At 34.1% G+C, this 21,763-nt stretch overlaps 2 protein-coding genes across 3 annotated transcripts in view; both read right to left on the bottom strand.

The window, feature by feature from the left end:
- LOC105228232 (uncharacterized) overlaps window positions 1–19,818 on the bottom strand; it is a 35,252-nt gene extending 15,434 nt beyond the window's left edge. For both annotated transcript variants that reach the window (XM_019991339.3, XM_011207962.4), the window contains exons 1-2: window positions 19,580–19,818; window positions 17,050–17,627 (exon numbers count right to left, since the gene is read on the bottom strand). In XM_019991339.3, coding sequence (XP_019846898.2) covers window positions 17,050–17,237 — 188 coding nt within the window. In that variant the 5' untranslated portion in view covers window positions 17,238–17,627; window positions 19,580–19,818. The remainder of the gene's footprint in view (window positions 1–17,049; window positions 17,628–19,579) is intronic.
- LOC105232980 (intraflagellar transport protein 88 homolog) overlaps window positions 1–21,763 on the bottom strand; it is a 268,695-nt gene that overhangs the window by 101,273 nt on the left and 145,659 nt on the right. The gene's annotated exons all lie outside the window — the stretch shown is intronic.

The following is a 21,763-nucleotide window of genomic DNA, read 5'->3' as shown; positions in this document are numbered from 1 at the left end:
ATTGCACTTTCATTTAATGAAAATGCTTATATAAATATATCTATTATTCGTGGTATTTTTCAGTTTGATTATTTTACCAAAATATTCTAAGTATTGAGGTTTTTTTCTATAATTGTTTTATTCAATTTTAAAGATCTATGTTACCTCTGGAAACGTATTAAAATATTATTACGCACTTTAGAAGGAGGACACATATGTACATACGAGTACATATTTTCAACAAAATAAAAAGTCATGAAGAATTCATTTAATGTGGAATGGGAAGAAAACTATTCAAGTTAGGAAAGCTCTGGCAGCCTTAAATATCTGCTATGTAAAAAACACGTTCAGTTGAAGAAATACAATATTCAAAGGTATTATGAAGGGCAACACGAATAATATGATCGGTATGCAGGTGAATCCCGTACCGATTTTTTTATGAACTCTCTATCATCATAGGAATAATAATCATTAACATTTTTTTATTATCTGAATATTGCATTTTATGTTTTTGGGTCGCTAATCATGAATCTGCTATCAAAGATTTAGAATTAATTTGTTTAAACAATTGTTATACTTAAGGGGTTATATACTTTTTTTAATTTCAAAAAATCGAAAATTTTTTTATTACTTTATCTTAAAGAACAACTCCTTGAGAACATTTTCTCAAATTTTGATAGAGATTCGAGCAGTAAAAAAAAATTGCAACATTTCTAACCTGAATTGAACTTGAAACTTTAAACGCGAATATCTCGAAATGGTGTTTTTTGAAAAATGACTTTGCGGTGACATGGATTGGCGGAAAACTACTGAACCGATTTTCTTCAAATTTTTTTTAAATGTTCGTAATGAAATTTTTCTGTGCTTGAACGATCGACTTTTTACGCACAAACTTTTTTTTCGCCGAAATGAATTTTTTAGTGAAATTTCTAGTGACCAAAAAGTTCATTTTTTGCATAAAACGTTCCCGTGTGCACAAAAAAAAAATCATAAAAACGATCGTTCAAGCACAAGGAATTACACTAAACTAATGAAATTTGTTTACTTTTATGGTTTCAGTTGACTTGTTCGACCTGGGGAATTGTCACCGCAAGGCTCTGCCCAAAAAAAGGCCTCTAAGGGAAACAGTCACCCCTTAAAAACTATTTGACATTTTTCCACGAAATTTCGCACAAACATTGCTAATAAAGTGTACTATCAAAAAACAAAAACATTCTTGTAATGAAATAATTGCTACATACCTAAAAAAAATCCAAACTTTCCTTTTTTTCTTCGACAAAGAAGGTATATAACCCTTTAAATAAATTATTTTGACTAATAAAATATTCTGCAAGTTGCATATGCTTTTCATAGTTTGCAAGCTCACTGATTCGAGCGCACGACACCTTGCGACAGATCTCATTTTTAAAAACTTTACGTTACCATCTGAGTCAAATGAAGGTTTCTACATTATTATTAAGAGTTTAAAGTAATCAAAACAGCAAACAATTTTTTATTTGATGTTTTGAAAAATTTGTAGCAAACTAAAGCCTTAAACTTCTTTTTATTCCCCTACGAAATAAATAAACTAAGAGGTCAACGATTTTCGACACCTGAAGAGGCCGTTGATGCGTTCAGAATGCATTGATTCAAACGCATGCAAACGAGTATAGATCTTTATGGAGAATATTTTGAAACACAGCAAAGAAATTTTCGATGATTAATATTTGTTTTTGTTCTCTAATCACGAAATATAAAAGTTAACATACGTTCCTTTCAAGGATGATACATTGTTTATAGCGACCCTCCAACTTTTCGATACCATTTTTGAAGTACGATTTGCTTCAAAACAGGTCTCAGTTTTGACAATCACTGTTAAGATCTGAACAGGAAATAACGTCAGCGCTTCCTTTTTCTTTGAAAGCGAGTATTTTTCTGCCATTTCGTCCTACAAATGGTTCAATAACACAAACACTGCTCTGAATCATCAACTCGCGGTTGTTTTAGGTAAAAAAAGAGCTTGCGCGGACTTCACTTTGCACAGATATTTTTGATTGCCCAATTTTCATTTTTATTACTGACTTTTAGGTTAAAATAGGCTTCATAGGCTTCCCAAAGTTTCAAATTTGTTGATAAAGCAAATTGTTTACTTTTAACTTTAATAAATTCACCGCAAATAAAACAGAATAAATCAACATAATTTTTATACTGACTTGATGCCATTTTTTAACTGAGTAATACACTAATATTGTTGTTACAGCTATAATAAACAGGTTAACATTCACTACTGAGCCTCTTACAAATAATAATACTGTTTACTTTCGGGTTAATCAAAGTGCTGCCATCTTTGATTTATGAAATAAATTAAAATATACTTATCGATGTAGATCAGCCCAAAGCAAACTTTAAGAACCAAAGATTAATATTTAAGTGTTTTTCAATGTCTAGAATCAGAATTCAAGCATGAGAACAGAAACCCCAAAAAAAATATTTTTTTTGTTGACCTGGGTTATATGATATCTTTAACTTCCCTTCCCCTTCATCAACCGGTCAAATCGGTCAAAATTATTATACGTGGTTTTTTGATGTTCTCGTCGGTAACAACCCCTTTTGGGAGTCCATTGCGTTCACCGTCTTCGGTGCACATTTCACCACGTCTAAGAGTACCAATCCTTGGTGGTTGATTTTCCTGCGACAGTGTCCAGAAACAAAACATCAAGCCAAGCTTTTGTTTCAACTGTACTTTTCAACTAAATAGAAAAGCGGGAGATTGGAGTATTGAATAAACGCCAGTTATTCAAAAACAATATATGTATTTTCTATAATTACAACATTTTCCCACAATAAACGCAACCTACATTATAGAAAACGTTATTATTTGAATTCAGGTGGATTTGATCTTTTTTAGGACACATTGTTAGTAGAAAAAGGCGCTCTGAATTTCATTTAGATATTTCACATATGTATTGACCAATGTTTGCGACTCCAGCTTCTGGCTGCAAAATCTTTTTTAAAGATACATACTACATACTTATGTATGAGGGCATTTTTGACACACAGGCTACTACATATGTATTATTAGAAAAGTATTGTATATAATAAGTACATATGTAGTGCGTTCTACCGTGAATGGGAAATCGATTTTTTGAACTATGCCTTAAGTGCAAATTAAAAAAAATAATAATTGACAACACACATATAAAATCACTAAATCTTGTCTCTAAACAATTATAAAAAACTTTTACAAGATACTATTTGCCGATGTTGTTGACATATGTACATACATAAATACATTTATTGACAACGCCACCAATTCTAATTGTATAACATTTCACATTTTTCCCAGACATACATATACTAAACATACATATACATATACAAATATTCTAAAAATTTATTCATTCTTACGTTCTACTAACTTCTATATATGTATCTGCACCCAGTGTTCCTTTAGGCAAAAAATCCATCCCGAATTTCCTAAAGATACTTTATTAAATAAATAAATAAAAAAAAAATTCCCTACAAGGACTTAATATTGATCGTTCAGTTTATATGACAGTTATATGTATGCAATATTGGTCCCATCTCGGCTTAGCAGCTTCTTAAAGAAAAAATATCGTGTGCTAAATTTCAGATTGGCAGGCAGACAGACGGACATGCATCATTTGTACATACTTGTACATATAGATATTTACAAAAAACTCCGACGTTTTCTCTTGGGTGTTACAAACTTCGTGGCAAAATTAGAAAAAAAAGAATGTTCAGGGTATAATTTATACACTTGATGCTATTCGCATAGATCTTATTGAAAAGTTTTATTGTGCCTCCACGTTTTATTTGTTTCTCTCACTGCGAGCACTTTTGCTTTCTTTAACTTTTACCGAGAGAATAATACATGTTCATGTATATGTATGTAGGTGTATTAAAACACAACGTTCTACGATTATTTTACCGTTTGCTGACACCAAAATGTACAAATATGTTTGTTGATGGTATGTGCATGTGTATGTTTTCGGTGTTTTCATTAATCGAAAAAATCTGTTTTGCATAATAATGACCTTAGCTGCGGATACAGCGTGTGAGAGTCAACTGATTGGGGACTGTTTGAAGCTTTGGTTAATAAATTGGGTTAAATTCAGCGGTTATTCCCACACAATACATCATTTCACCAAATACTAGATTTCTATAGATTTGTATGCTCATACATATATTCGAGAGAGCTTTTACGTATAACGGTTACATATTTCAGCCCATTGTTTATTTTCTTTGGAACGGTTTTACGAATAAAGCAATGCAAGATAATAAAATATTGAAAGTTTTTTCGCATTGGCACGATTGAAGTAAATTAAATACATACACATGTGCATTAATGATCATATTTGTAGGTATACCTTTCGACTAAACAGTCGGGAACTGAAGTTCGAATATGGCATTCGAATTTAATTTATTTGCGAGCCTAGAGAGACCTGCTTAGAGAGCTACACATAAACAATTTAAATTGGTACGCAATTGTAGCTCTTTAATCGAATCACAATTTATGTCAATCTAAGTAGTTACTACTAACTATTGGTCACTAATAATTAAAGAAAAACTTTTTCTCTTACATCTAGTGAATACGAAAGCAAATGTTTAATTTGACATGATACTACAAGGTGCGTTCCAAAGTAAACAGGACATTTTGAATCTAGCGCCCCCTGATGGCGCCATTCATACGTCGACTGGTGCCTTAGAATCTGCTATCGTTTGTCCAGTGAGAATTTCATGACATTTCATAGATTGGAAGTGACGTTATTGCGTTTTAAGTGTCAGTATGTTTGTGTTATCGAAAATGAGCATCAAACAAAGAGCCAACATTAAATTTTGATTTAAAATTGGTAAAACTTTTACCGAAACGTTTCAATTGATGAAACAAGTTTATGGCGATGATTGCCTATCCCGTAGCAGAGTGCACGAGTGGTTTCAACGTTTTCAAAATGGTCGTGAGGACATAAATGACGGACGAGCCGAAACCCAAAAAATCGCGTATGGAGAAGTCAAAAGTGAAGACAATGCTGATTTGTTTTTATGATTCCAAGGGTATTTCCCACAAAGAATTTATTCCACACCGCCAAAACGTTAATGTGGTATTCTACCTAGGAGTTTTGAAGCGTTTGGTGCGCCGTATTCGACGTGTTCGGCCCTAATATCGCGAAGATGAAAGTTGGCGGTTGTTGCACGATAATGCGCCGTCTCATCGATCGACACTTGTGACCGATTATTTGACCAAAACTCATATCTTAACCATTAACCATTCCCCGTATTCACCGTGTGACTTCTTGCTTTTCGGAAAAATACATTTGCCCATGAAAGGAAAGCGTTATGCAGACGTAGATGCCATTCAAAAAACTGTATTGAAGCAGAAGGAGACTATTTTGAATAAAATAAATTGATTTTGCCTAAAACACCATTTGTTCTGTTTTTTATTTAAAGTCCTGTTTACTTTGGAACGCTCCTTGTACATGATTTTTTTAATCGAAATATGGCTTTATTTTTCGACATAATTTCGGTCTAGAGTAATACACATGATGTAATATATTTTCGCGGTCTTCCAACATAATTCGGTAACGGTTCGTTTGTTCGAAGCTTCGATGCCTTCAAAATTAAATATTTTTCCAGTGAGCCACTTTTAGAGTTTTGGGAAAGAGAATACCACTCAATGCAAACCTGTTACGTATTGTTAGTGTGGACCAGTTATTAACCTAGTTTCTTAGTTATTGGTTGTAGCATAAAATGAATGAGCCGGAACATTGCCTTGATGAAAAGCTTTGATCTTGACATACAATCGATTTAATAACGCGACAAAATTTGGATTTCACCGTTGACTACACTGGAGTAGATTTTCCGTAGCACTTTTCTAGCTATTTATTTGCACCATCGACCAACCAAAAATTTTACAATAATAACAGAGCTATCGCCTTTTAAAGCAATAAACGACTTTAACACTATTCTATGTAAGAATTTGTTGTGCTATCTTTCGGTCATACCAAAGCACATATGGAACAACTTAATTTTTGATGTAATGTTCTTAAGTTCATAACGGTTATATGTATAACCAACAAACTAAGTAAGCCACAAATATGTACAAATATGTATGTCAACATGATGAATATTAAACTGATTGATTCTGAATAGGCAGCAAAACAGGATGTCATATAGTGATTTGTATGTAACATACATTATATTGTATTGGATGTATTTTGTGTGCATTTTAATATTAGGTTGTCAAAAAAGTCTTGCGGTATTTTCACTAGTTGGCGCTGAAAGCGCGTAGTTCTAGTTTTATTCGTCGCATCGGGTCATGCTATACCTTTTTGGAAAGCTCATTTCACGCGCTAACACGTGTTTGATTGATTGTCGTTTCTTTGAAGTCGTTCGTGAGTTATAGCGTCGCAAACATGGAGCAAAATAAAGAAAAAATATGGCATATTTTACAGTACCACTACGATAAAGGCAAAAATGCATCTGAAGCCGCCAATAAAATTTGTGCAGTTTATGGACCCGATACAGTTTCCATTTCCACCGCACAACGATGGTTTCAACGTGTTCGTTCTGGTGTAGAGGTGGTCGAAGATGCGCCACGCTCCGGAAGGCCTGTCGTCGAAAATTGCGATAAAATCGCTGAATTGGTCGAAAGACCCCGGCATAGTAGTCATTAAACCGTTATAAACCATTTGAAGAAGCTTGGAGTCACTAAGAAGGTCGATGTTTGGGTGCCACACGAATTGATTCAATAAAAATACCGCAAGACTTTTTAGACAACCTAATATATAAAAATTTAAAAGTAACATGCTAATGAATCCAAAGCAAAAGTAAGTGCAGAGATGTATAATACAATCCTCCAATACTTGTATATTTTACAAAACAAGTATTTACCTTAGCAATATACTTTTTATACCCTGAACAGGATAATTTTGCCACGATGTTGTTTATACTCTGAAGGAAACTTCGGAAACCCTATATTTTAATATACACCCTTTCAAGAAAGTGTAGGGAATTTATAAATACAACGAAAACTTTTCAATCATCATCCAAATTTATTTTATCGCCTTCAAAGTAACATCCATTTCATCCATCTTCCAATCGTCAGACATTTTTATAGGCACTTCGCGTCGAATTTGTTTTAATGCCTTTAATTGAGGCGAAGCGTGTTCCCCGAAGTGGACATTTCAGTGTGAAGAATAAGAAAAAGTCACAAAGGACCATATCAGGTGAATACGGGGCTTGCGCAATGATATTTGTTGAGTGTTTGGCCAAAATTCATTCACAATGATGGCTTTGTGCGATGGTGCGTTATCATGATGAAGAATCCACGAATTGTCTCGTCTCGTATGCGCCTCATAACACCAAGATAATACTCTTTGTTGACGGTTTGACCAGTTGGAACGTATTTATAGCGGACGACACCACGATTATCGAAGAAAACAATGAGCATTACCTTCACTTACGATCGGCATTGGCGTGGTTTTTTCGGCTTTGGTCCGCCTTTAGGCCGCCATTCGGATGATTGCTGGTTTGTAAGTGTGTCATAATCCTAGACCAGCAATTATGCGTTCCATGAAGGTGGGATCCGAATTGGCTCGATCCAGCATGTCTGCAACTACGTGTTCTCGATATCTTTCTTGAAGGAAATTTAGCTCTATGGGAACAAGTCTGGCAGCAACGTGTTGCATGCCCAATTCTTCATGCATACTCGTACGAACTGACAAAAACAGCTGCTGTAAACACACTGGTTGACATATTGCGCTAATTTTTGATATCATAATTAAAGACAGTTGTACCAACCTAGGAAAATACTTAAATGAAGAATTATTGACAGGATGTACATATATATGTATGTACATACATAAATGATCAGCATGACGAGGTGAGTTCACTTAGCTAATCCCCAAGTTTTTCAGATTTCGATCTGAAATTTTGCACACATCCTTTTCTGTTTTTTTTTTTATTTGACGAAATATCTTCACGAAATTTGGCTTAAATTATTGTTAAAAGAATTGGTGTAATATAGATATATCTACTATACAAAGAACAAGTTCTTGTAATAATTTTTTTATATTTATGAAGGGTATTATAGTTAGCTTCGCTGTAACCGAAGTTAACAAGTTTTCTTGTTTAAATATAATCTAATAATAGGTATGGGAAATTTCCTTGAAATTGAAGCAAATACAATTTCTTAAAAATTTTTGCTCATTTTACAAAATGCATTGCTAATTTTCAGCTTTGCTTTATGTCTTATTAATATATCGGTAAAACAGTTTCCCAAATACTGTCGCAACTACTATTTTATATTTAGCCTAGTTTAGCCCTCGGCAATACCATAATGATACAATTTTGAAAGGAGGGTATTGAAATATATGTATACCAATGGTTAGATATACAATGTGTACGTGCATATGAATTTAACTTGGTTTCGTATGTTAACAAACATTCATAACTAGATGTCCAGCAACACATATTTGATTGTTATACACATGTACATGTAGTAGTATGTAGGAAACAAATATTTTATGAATAACTCACTGAGAGCCAATAGGTGGGGAATAGTATTCATTCCAATTTGGTGGTGCAATTCATCTCTACTTTGTTCAGAAATTAAGTAACTGTAACAGTAAGTTCGAAAACTGTTATTGTTGTGTTTACCTGCCTTTACGAATACATAACACACATACACATGTCTGTACATGCATACCGACATACATATGTATGTATGTATACATACATACCAACGCTGCTCACATTCATTTATTTGGGCTTTTCAATTCACATCTGTATAAACAAATCATTGCAGTTATCGCTTATTGAGAATGTACATATGTACGTATGTATATGTGTATGTAGTAACGACTGTGTATGCGATTGCTGGAAACATAGACCCCTTTCGAACTATGTATAGGGTGGGCCATATAAAATTTTAAATTTCGAAGATAAGGCGTAAAAGATTGAGTGTAGCGTTTGCTGTATGGCACGTAGGGCCATTCTGCTGGAACCAAATGTTGTCCAAGTCTTCCTCTTCAATTTGCTTGGAGAAAAATTCGGTTAACATTGCGCGATATCCCTCACCATTGATGGTTATGGTTCTTTCTTCATTTTCGAAGAAAAATGGACCGATGATTCCTCCAGACCAAAATCCGCATCATACAGTGATTCGTGCTGTGTGCATTGGCTTCTCGACGATTACGTGCCGATTTTCTGTGCCCCAAATGCGACAATTCTGCTTATTAACGTAACCATCGAGGTGGAAATGAGCCTCGCCCGAAAAGATGATTTTCTGCCCAATCTGCGAACTGTAGAATAGTGAATAGCGACTCATTTCGTAAATTTTAGACTTTTTACTGAATATCTGTCACTTTCCGAATGGTATTTGACATTTCCATCTAAATATAGATAATTCAAATTTAAAACGTTACATGGCCTATAACGGGGGTGGGTACGTGCATCCAGGAAGGCCGCTTTCCCATATGTAAAAGGCAAAACCTGATATTATTGCCGAAACCTAACAAACCAATGACAGAACCGTCCAACTTCCGGCCTCTTTTCATGTTAGACTCCGCTGGAAAGATTCTGGAGCGGATCATATATCAACGGATAAACAAGATAATCGACGATGCCGGTAGGTTATCACCCAATCAATTCGGATTTAGAAAGGCAAGATCCACAATTGCAGCAGTAAACCTAGTAAAGACCCCGGCTGAACGGGCTATAAGCGGGAAAAGATGAAAAGGAGGTACAATACAGTACTGTATGGTTGTGACCCTGGATGTAAAGAATGCCTTTAACTCGGCATCCTGGCACAGTATATTGAGTGCACTAAAAACTTCTCCGTGCCTCTTTACCTTTACAACATAATAGTAAGCTATTTCGAGGAAAGAACTTTGAGCTGCAACACATGCGAAGGCTCTAAAAAATATAAAGTCTCTGGTGGTATACCCCAAGGATCTGTACTTGGGCCGCTACTATGGAACGTCATGTACGATGGAGTACTGCGACGAAAGTACCCGAAAACGTTCATATTTTTTGGTTCGCAGACGATATCGCTGTTGTGGTTATAGCAAAACACATACACGATATAGTTTCGATAACCAACAGAACAATAGCGTTAATAAACGATTGGCTCGCAACTAACGGCTGAACCTAGCGGAGAACAAGACCGAAGCGATACTCATTACTGGAAGAAAAGTCCGCGAAGTTGCCACGTTCAATACAGAGGGTGTAAGCATCACGACACAACCGGCAATTAAATACTTAGGAATTATCCTTGATGCAAGGATATTAACACTTAGCGTACACATGCGAAAAAGCTACAAAAGTGTGCAGAGCCTTGACCCGGTTAATGCCCAATACCCGTGGGTCAAAGCAAAATAGAAGACGACTATTAGCTGGTGTACTAAAGTCAGTCGCACTGTTCGGCGTCCAGATATGGGGAAAAGCCCTAGAAGCTGCTTGCGAAGTTGCAGCCAGGGTTATGAAATCCCAACGTGCCAGTAAACAGCGACGAAGAAGAGAGCTGTTAAATGTAACTGACAACCACGACCCAAACACATAAACATTGACGTGACGGGAAGGGTTGGCGACGAACAATGTACGAGGGGGGTTATCAGACCAACAGAGGTGGGGCCAGAAAATGCAACTGTTTCTGGTGGCGCCACCTATTGGTGGGTATATGAAATAAAAAGTTTGAACTCTTGTTGACATTTCGTAAAAATTTTAAGACAATTGGATAACTACAATCGATGTTATCGATCAAAAAGTGACAGCAGCTTTTGGTCATCGGTCGTAAAATGCATTTTGAACAAAGAGCAAATATTAAACTTTGTTTTAAACTTGGGAAAACGTTTACTGAAACATTTCAAATGATAAAAAAAGTTTATGGTGATCAGTGCCTATCCCGTAGTAATGTGCATGAGTGGTTTAAGCGATTCCAAGAAGATCGTGAGGACCAAAGCCATCACCGAAAAAAAGTCGTCTTCAGAAGTCAAAAATAAAGACAATGCTGATTTGTTTTGCGATTCCGAGGGCATTGTACACCGAGAGTTCGTCCCACCTGGCCAAACGATTAATGCTGTGTTTTGCCTTGGTGTTATGGAGCGTCTTTTGTTACGCATTCGTCGTGCTCGACCGCAATACCGTGAGGCAGGGTCCTGACGCCTGTTGCACGATACTGCGCCGTGTCAGCGGTCGACGCTTGTTACTGATTTTTAGACAAAAAACTCTATATTAACCATTAATCACTCACCCTACTCATCTGATCTGGCACCCTGTGATTTTTACTTATTTGGAAAACTTCATTTGCCCATGAAAGGACACTGGTTTCAGGACATTTCAGCTATCCAAAAGGCGACGACCGATATTCTCAAGAGCATTCCGAAAAAAGACCTTAAACACTCATTTGAAATGCTAATTGACCGGGCTAAACGCTGTATCGAAGCACAAGGAAACTACTTTGAATAAAAAAAATATAACTTTAGAAAAATATTAAGTTTTTGTTGTTTTTTTTAACAGTCCTGTTTCTTTTGCGACAGACCTTGTATATATAAGTTTGTAGAGTAAGAAATATAAATTCCTTAAATATACTTTGAATAATTCCAATCTGTATCGGAAATTTCAATAGCATTTAAGAAAACAAGTGAGAACAGCAAAATCAAAATTATGGCAATAATTTCCTTCACAAAACGATTGCGTATTCAATTTATTTGAATTGAAAGATGTAACTTGTTATGTAGGCTTAACTATTTATTACTTCTGCTAAGAACTTTGGTAGAATTTTGGCATTCTTCATATATCAATTATTCCTCTGATTGTTTGCAAAAACTAGCACTTCACATTAAATATGTAACTCCGTGCAAAAGGACATAATAGAGGGTTTTAGTCGCTGTGGTTTCACAACCAAATAATGTGTATCGTCAGACATCAGACAATATATGTATGGAGAAACTATTTGAATTATTTTTTAGGATTTTATGATAAATTAAGCTTTCACCACTTAATAAGCAGCGATCTCACTTGAGGAGCTTAAAACGCCGATCCGCTGTGTGATCTAAAATCATAAAAATAAATAATGTTAAATGTTTAGGGGACTCACATTTTGTCATAATGCATACACAAATAAATGTACGCAATTACAATTCTCAACGATATGTTTTCGGATCGTTATAACTAATAACTCTACGAGACTATAAGAATTCTCTAGTTATAATTTTTCTTACGCTATATAATTTCAACCTTTTCATTTTTTCCAACATGCTATAGATTATAATAGTTTTGTTCATCTAACGGTGGTTGGTATCAACTAAAACTAATCGATAGATATAGAGTTATACTGTATATGATCAGGAAGACGAGACGGGTTAAAATCAAATAGTATTTGTCCTGAGTGAATTTTATTATTATAACTTAACTCTTTAAGCGATAAAAGTTTTCAAAAATTTTGTACCCTTTGAGCGTCAAAAACGTTTTTTTTCGTTACAATCAAATTCATTTAATTTAATATAAAAAATTAAAAAAAAAACTAAAATTTTTTGTATTTTGTATAAGGGGCCATCCATAAATTACGTCACACCTTGAAGGGGGGGAGGGTATCATTCAGAAGTGACATTGTGTGACAAGGGGCAGGGGGGGTCAAAAGCTTTGTGACATCACATTTCAAAATTTGTGATGTACAAACGTGAAATTTATAGGTAAACAAAAAATATTAAACATTTATAAACACAATCTTTGTTTTTTAATACTTAAATAAGTTGTAACGAAGCTTTTTACTGCCCCTGCTTCTTACAAGTATAACTGTCCAGGGTTCGTTACAATAAATTTGTAAACATTGGGGTTCTTCTGCGAATCGTACTTTTTTTATATTATAATTTTAATCAAAGTTACAAAATTGTCTCCCGCGCTATATGTAGTTTCACATTTACAACATTTTAAAGATTTTCATTTAGACTCAATTTATATAGCTACAAATGCCCCAGGAAGGAGTGCATGTAACAGAGTTGAACGGCGCATGGCACCTCTCAGTCGCGAACTTACTGGTGTACTATTAAATCATGATGATTTTGGGTCACGTCTTGATTCAAGTAATCGAACTACTCACTTAGTTATAGAAAAACGAAACTTCGAAAGTGCGGGAAATGTGTTGGCTGACATTTGGAGCAAGTTAGTCATTGATAATTTTCCAGTCGTTGCTGAATGTGTTGCACCAACTGTTACTGGACTGGATATTGAACAGGCTATGATGTTGAAAAATAATGCTACTTAGTATGCTAATCATGTACGTGAGTCACAATATTTTTTACAAATAGTTAAATGTGAAACTATTGCATGTTGTAGTGTAAGACGTTCTAGTCTTTGGAAATTATTAAAAGAAGGATTTTTACCACCACCTCTGTTAATTAAACAGACATCAGAAGGTTATGGAGTCACAGGGAGTGATAGGGGTGCTAGTTCAAAATGTGACAACTTGTGACAAGGACGGGGGGAGGGGTTAAAAAGTCCTTAAATTCGTGTGACGTAATTTATGGATTCTTGGAACGATGTTTTATCTTCAATAGACATAGTGGAATATTGCTTGCTTGTTCCACATATCCATAGTTACGTCTGATTCCGATAGGAACCCTTCAACTGCAAGTATTCCAAGCCAAAATTATTTATGCTTAAGGGAGTGTTGTTCCGTTAAATTACACAAAATATATGAATTGCATAGCCAAATTTCCAAAATTAGAAAAAAAGTACTCCAATCGGGTGGCTCCATATTTTCAACACCAAAATTACTGTCTTCTAAAGCTGATTGAGGAAATAAAATGGCCAATGGTATATCCTCGTCGGAATTAAATGCATCGGAAACGGAATGAGCAGAATCTTCGGTATCACCCTCAATTGATTCTAAGTCGGAGGGAATTTCAGCACAATCCTGATTTCTCATCACTTAGGTCTTTTCGGCACTTGTCCATATTATCTGATCACAAAATAAATATAATATTTTTCAATACAAAACTCCCGATGGTTTAAAATGAGTACCACTAACGATAAAACGGGTAGAAACAGAGAAACTGCACCTGAAAACTTGACATGATGGCGCTATTAATCCTTTATAATGTTTGATACCCATTTAAAACCTGTGAGTCACTTGGAATAAATGAAAATGTTTGTGGTTCAAAAATGTACCCCCTTCGCGTAAGTTACCAAAACTAAGTGGTATAAATTTAAATTAAGTGGTTTAGTAAATGTGGACAATAAACAAATTTGAGGGCGGTGCCATGCCCTTTTTTTAATTTTTAGCCCACACATGCCCCTTAATACTCATTCTTCCTTGCCAACTTACGGTTCTATAAACATATGTATTAATTAGTGCATAGTTATGGCGCTTATGGACTTTCGCTTAAAGGCTCCCCCTCCTATGCCTCCTAGAATTTTCAAAACAATTTTTTACTCTAGTCAATTGAAAAACTATTCAAAAATGTAGTCCCGAAGTTTCATTGGTATACTCCGAAGAAATAGGTTCCAGAACTACTGCAATTCGAACAGCGGCTTTGAGGCTCGTTTCCTCGAGTTAGTCTAGAGTTTGGCCTTAATCGCATATCCCTAACATTATGAATTCCGATACTCTGATAGATGTTTTGTACATCAATATATTAAATTTAGCCGTTTTGGTTAAGCTTAGGACAGAAATACATCATGTGAGAATAGGGGGATTCTCTTGCTAAAAGCAAGATTGCACGATGACACAAAATGCAAAAATCCTATACCAAAATAAGCAAGGCCAAGAGAGCACCCATTGCAGAATCTAGTGATATATGAACGGCTGATTCGGTCAATTTATTGAGACTGTAACAAATCTTTCACTCACTGCACGAAAATAAACATGGGTTTTGGTCCGACATATTTTACAGCCATTGCAAATAATTTTCTACGTGTGTTTGCTGTTTTGCCGTTGCACCAAGTAGAAAATTCTGCAATTCGTGCACCGTTCGTATACAGGAATAAACTATAATTACAAAATTAATTGAGTTTTTGACCTACCGTATAATATACATAACTTATTACATAGATACCAAATTTGACTGTATTTATTTTACGAGTTCATCGAATAATGTATGTTGAATTATTTTGCGACATTTATACATATATGTATATATGTATGGTCAGGATGACGGGACGAGGTGTAATCAGGATGTCGGCCTTTCTCCTTCTTGAGTGAAAAATTAGATATCATATCATATTCAAACTTGGTATGCGTGTTCCTTGGCAAATATTAGAGAACTACGCATACAATTGAGATGTACATTCATAGACCTGTAATTTGGAAAAAGTTGCCTTGCTCTGCCATCTACTAGGTTTAATATACATATTTCCTAAATCCTTATAGCTACTACAATAAAATTTGCATAGAGTAAATATTACAAGTTTTCCTACCGACAATGTGAATGAAAAAAGAAATCCGATGATAACACCGCTCACTCTCTTTATAACGGTACTGTTTAAAACTACTAAAAGCGTGATAAATCACTAATTAAATACGCCAGAGACAGTAAATTTTACACCCGAGATGGTATGAAAGGGTTTTAAAGAACAAAATTGGGCAATCGGCGTGGCACCGCCTTCCTTTAAGAGTAACGATTTCATCTAAACACGGTGTATGACATTCTTCTGACATTCCTAATAAAATTTTAAATTTCAAGCTCCTAGGTACCGAATAAGAATACCACAGTGCCTAAAATTTAAAATTAAAATGTATAATTAAAATTTGGGAAGAATCCTTTTCTGATAATAATATGTATGTATATGCGTCAAAACTGGGTTAAATCGCGTCAACACTTCCCTGAGCCCCCATATACGTAACGTAAATATTTTCGAACTTCCGGCTGACTTTCTAACGCATAGCTAGCGTGTTTTTCTAATAACGGTAAATATTTTTGTTTAAAATGAATAAAATAAGGTGAAAACTAGATCCCATTTATCTAACAAGCCTTATGTATTTGAAGGTATTACCTCTGATTTAAGTCTTGTAAGTTTCAAGAGTATTAAAATTTGGGTAATACTCGAACTCATCGCTTCCTTATTTATTTTAAGAGGGGGTAAGGTTTGACAAATTTTTTTCCATTTTTTATATTTTTTTCTGAACCATCAACATCTCAAGAATATTGTGTTAAAGTTTTAGATTATTCGGAGAAAAACTAACGAGGTTACAGCAGGTTGAATAACAGTACCTCTAACTTAGGTTTGTGCGCCTTCCAGCTAGCTACGCTGAGCGGCGAGAACTTTGAATCGATTTTCCGAAATATGTCATTTTTAAGGTCGGTGACTAGCCTACAGAAAAAACTACTGCATCGATCGTTTTGAAATTTTGTACAAATATTCTACATATGTATGTATATATAGCTCTCGAATGACGTCGACAAAAATTTTAATTACTAACAATTTCACAAATAGGTCGATTTTTTCGTCTAAAATCGTCATTTTGGCTTAAAAATGGTACCAAAAATTGAAAAATTGAAAAATTAAAAAAAACTCGACGTCAATTGAAAGATAAACTAATAAACTAAAGAAAGCATTTTGATTTTTTGGTTTCAGATGATCCAGTGATGCTGTAGGCTGGTCACCGCACAAAAACTTCTTTTCGAGGTGCCTGCAGAGATCGACAATAAATCCGTAATTCCTCGCTATTTTTCGATACAACTTTTTTTAAGTATGTACTTTCATATAATAATAAGTAAAATAAATCTACAGCAATAATTTTTTCTAAAAAAATTCATGAAAACAGGTCTTTTTTCGACGAAACAAACCTGACACCGAAATAACAATACTCTAAAGAAGTGGATCGATATAAATATAAGAGGATGAAAAAAAATTAACCAATAATTTACTTGTATGCACACCAAAAGTGAAAAACTGGATAAAGGAGGGAATCACACTTAAACATTTCCAGGTCATGGTACATTCTACGAAGCTGCAGTGTTAAAGCTATTGAACGATTACCATCTAGCGCTAGCTAGAATATTCTTATTTTATATGGAACTTTTAATTTATTTAACTTACATTGAAATCTTATATTTAGTTTACACATACCTGGTGTCATCGAACATCAGATCAATTTTTAATTTGTAAACAGAATTTTTGCTGACACTTGAGGCTGTTTCCAAGTGATCGGCGTCCAAAAGCCGGAAACCGGAAGAATTGCTGCTTAGTGGCTTTCGAACATGCGCGGTATTCATTTTCGAAACGGGCACAGTGTCCACCATACTGCAAGTTACCATCGTTGGTAGTATCGACAAGAGGAGATTATTGCACTCTATGTTGCGTTAATTTGTGTGTATTAACTGAAGCACTAGCCTTGCAGCTATGTATTTTCACTCAACCTGTTGTGCATTTCTTTAGTTTTTGTATGTGGTTTGTATCGATTTATGTTGTTTGCCGTTGTTTATTGCGGATTTATTTTTATAGTACTATTTATGTGTAGCAAATTGTTTTATTCATGTGTCTACAAAGCGCGTGTCCATTTGTTTGTTGCACTTATGTATGTATATGCTTATACATATATGTAAACTTTATATACTTCATATACATAGTTATGCATCTGTGAGTGGAGTAATACTATTTCAGACTGTAATTTATGTTTCGGAATTTTATATGCGCCTATCAGAGAGCTGCAATGAGTATAATTAAATCAGAACAAACACTTATGCCAAAAACACAATCAAAACAATTCAGTTCATCATAGACAACATTGTTGATCAATTCGAGTACCAGCCAGCGTCAAATGATTTGATGCAAAACGAACAATCTGTTCTTCGGCAATCACGATCGAGTAAACGGTATGGCTGGCTTCGGTTCAAATCGTATCATGTCAGTTCATAGCGTTGCGACGATTGTTTGAATCAATGTGAAACTGCGGGTAAACTACGAGTAAATGTACGAGTACAGCAAACAACAACAATTTCCTATTTGATGATTTGAATCATGTGTGGCAAAAAATGTATCAGCTTTGAAAATGTGCGCATGTTACAATATGTAAACAATGGAAATTCCATTATACATATAACATATGTATGTATAAAATAATATATAATATACATACGTAGTAATCCCCATGTTAATATTTTTTATACAAAATGTTTAGGAAAGTCAAATGTTACTTCAATTGTTAATTAATGCATTATTTGCAACACTGTCAGTTATACAATTCGCTATACAGAGGAAGGTAAATAAAAAATTTATTACATTTTCCAAAAATAATGACGTTAAATGTATTATAATTACTCATTAAATTAATAAAATAAAGTCTACCTGTCCCAAAAACCTACGAAATTTTTGTCAAATATGATTTTAATTTTGCTTTAAAAATTTATTGACTTTTATTAAAATTTTAAGGGAATTTAATGGAAATGACTCAAAAGAGTTACAGTTTAGGTAAAAATAAATTATAATAAAGTAAATATGAAATATTTTTCAATTTGATCTAAAAAAACACTCGAATATACCTACTTATTTAATGGTATATTGATGTCAAACTTATTACATAAGGTAAGTTTTTTTGATAGACATTGAAAATCTTATTTTAGGCATTTTCAATTAAAACGATCAAAAAATAAACACTTTGATGACATTGATAGTTAAAAAATTATAAAATTGGAAAATAAAATAGACTAAAGTCAAATTAAATTTAAACTTCTAATTTTTACAATTCACATTTAAATTTTCTTGATTTATGCTCATAAAAAATAATTTAAAAGTTGTGTAATAAATACAATAATAAAAATTGTATCAAATAGTTGAAATATGTTAAATTTCTGTATTTAATAATCATATTTGTTGGTAAACATATTAAGACATACTTTCACTACGAAAAATTAGCAAAATACAAGTATGTATACATAACTATGAACATTTGCAGCTATCCATATGTACATATATACATATGTGATACTCGTTCATACACATAATGTGCATCTGTGCGTAACTTTGTTCGCCCAAAAATACACATGAACGATTTGTGAGTGCACATTATGCTATTTAGTACACACATATGTATTTATGTATGTACAAAGATGCATATGTTTTCTTATACATACAGTGACTTCACTGTACAGAGTGCATAAATTGCTTAGACCAATATTTTTTTTTCAAAGGACAAAAAGTAGTTCGAATTTTTATATTTATGTACGGATGTCTCACACACTCTACACTAACAAAACGGTGAAACTTTTAATACAAAATTTATTTATTTATGGTTTAACTACAAATTATTAACAAACAAAATAACACTTTTGTTAAATCATTTCAATCGAAAACGTAATAATATTGCAGTAAGTCCTGTATCAATGTATGTGTATTTCACCTATGAATGCATGTACATATGTATATACATTCATATGTATGTGCGTAGCTAATTAATTTGTGGACTTGCACTTATGGCATGTAAGCTCGTTGACTTAGTCAAGTGGGTATTACAGAGGTCATTATCAGCTATGACTCGGCGAACCTTATGTGAAAATAAACTTTTAGCGCGAAGTCAACACACACTGAAAATGTACCTCTTTTTCTTAAAACACTGACAACTTTTCTTACAATCACTTTTGAAACTTTTCAGTTTTGTTACCATGTATTATCTCATTTGCCTTAATTTTGAAGCCAACAATGTAATGTGCCTTTTTCTTCATTGCAAACAATTTTTTATGCATCAGCTTTAAACTATTCAAATGCAGATATCACAGACACCAAGCGAAAACCATTAAAGTATATTATTTTTGTAACGCACGAGACTCTATCGACACTGATTCCGACGTAGTGATGCGTTGTCGGGCATTGCTCCACTGCGAATGCGCGCACGATATCTGGCCGATGAGTACCACAAGTTGAAAACAGCAAGTCAAGACGTAGGCTCACTCAGCTAGCGCCTAAGAGATTTCTGCCACTACAACTACAACAACAACGCGTAAAGATGTCGAAGCACCGAGCACGTCAACAAGCAGTACATGTTTTTAGATGTATGCACACCAATGTAAAATAGTGTACGTACATACATACAAACTATGTACATAACATACTTAAGTCTTAAGTTGATGTTCAAGCGCCTCTGAGTGGCAGCTACATAGGTGAATGGCTGAGCGTTGCGCGAAGAGCGGAATTGGCAGTGGTCACCAGAGTTTAAAGAACGGAGAAACAGATAGCAACGGTAATACTCAAACCGATATTTTTCATTTGGCATGGACAATGGCTGAGAATAGCACTCATAACTTCAAATTCAAAGAAACGAGCCAAAGGTCATAGTCGCATTGGAAAGAAGTTCTGAAATATTAAGTGGTTAGGTATATTTCAGAGGTTCCAATAAACGCTAGTTTTTTTTTTTTAAAATACATATATGCAATCATATATTGATGTAAGTATTTTAGTTATGCAATTCATCATATAAAATATTCATATTTAAATATTTTGTGAAATTTTTATTTAAAAATAACGAAAACTCCCAAAGCATCGCGTGGTTTTCGCAAAAAAAAAATCACACATTCTTCGATCAATTTCACTGTTAGTTAATTAAGAATTATTTTTAACTTTTCATTTTAAAATGCTTTAAAAGCATGTATTTTATTATACTTACTATTATTTAGCCACATGAGGAATGCATACATATGTATGTGCATATGTACATACAAACTGACAGGTGAAGCTAATAAAATTTCATAAAATACAGGGGTCCAATTGCGAGAATTTTTGAGCAGAATATCAAAACCTGACGGACATTACTTGTGCAAGGTCTTATCCGATATATTCATTAGTGTTTGTATACTGGAGGTAAAAGAAGCAAGTGGAATTTAAAGTATGGCGAGTTATATGAAAAGTAGACGCGTTTGTCAGATCTCGCCCATTTTCTTTGTATACTATATGATAGAAATTCCGGGTAACCTCACAAACCAAATTTGATTGAAACTGGTTCCTGAGATATAAGATTTTACCTAAAGTTGGGCGGTGCCAATCAATTTTTATAACTGTTCTTATATCTTAAACCATTTTGAGGATGCTCACTTTAAAAAAATTTCAGCCAACAGGTGTCACTTGTACCCGGGATCCCTTGTACCAAATTGCAGTTCGGTATCTTAATTTCATTGCTTAGTTGTTGCACTTTATAGATTTTCGTTTAATGGCGTTTAGTGGGTGTGGAAGTGGTCCGAGTATGATACGAATTTCTTTTGGGTGTCAAGAAATATATAGTATAGTATGAAGCAAGTTTCATCTCAATTACTCAAGTTATCGCTTGCACAAACTGAATTTTTCCTTTTTTCAAGCGAATCAGGTAATAGCGAAAATGTGTGCACAGGCTGCCGGAGATCATAAATTAAAATAAATTAATAAACCTTATTTAATTCGTTAAATAAACCATAGATTTCTAAGAAGATCTCAGGTAAAAATTTTAAGGAAAAAATAATAAGAATAATATGAATGTTAAATTATGAAGTGCAGCTGGTATTTTTTGAATATCTGATAAAAAAGAATGAGTCTTGGTTAAGTTAATGAGAACTTAGCTGACAGATAGCTGTTAACCAGACACTTTGTAAAATAAGACAAATTAGCGATCAGTATATGAAACGTTTTAACGCAGCTTTTCTAACGAATCAAAGGTTGTTTGGCTAAGAAAAGTACAAACAATTAACAAGAAAATCATATTGTTTCTTTAAATTGCCCATCAGAGTACATATCAATAGAGAATATTTGGGCTTTAATGAAAGCCAAAATATAAAAAAACTTTTAGCGGCAACAAAAGATTTCATTCGGCTACTCCAACATA

The sequence above is a fragment of the Bactrocera dorsalis genome, chromosome 2, assembly GCF_023373825.1.
Source record: "Bactrocera dorsalis isolate Fly_Bdor chromosome 2, ASM2337382v1, whole genome shotgun sequence".
NCBI classification, from domain to species: Eukaryota; Metazoa; Arthropoda; class Insecta; order Diptera; family Tephritidae; genus Bactrocera; species Bactrocera dorsalis.
The sequence above is the reverse complement of the archived record's forward strand: the minus strand, read 5'-3'. Positions and strand labels throughout refer to the sequence as shown.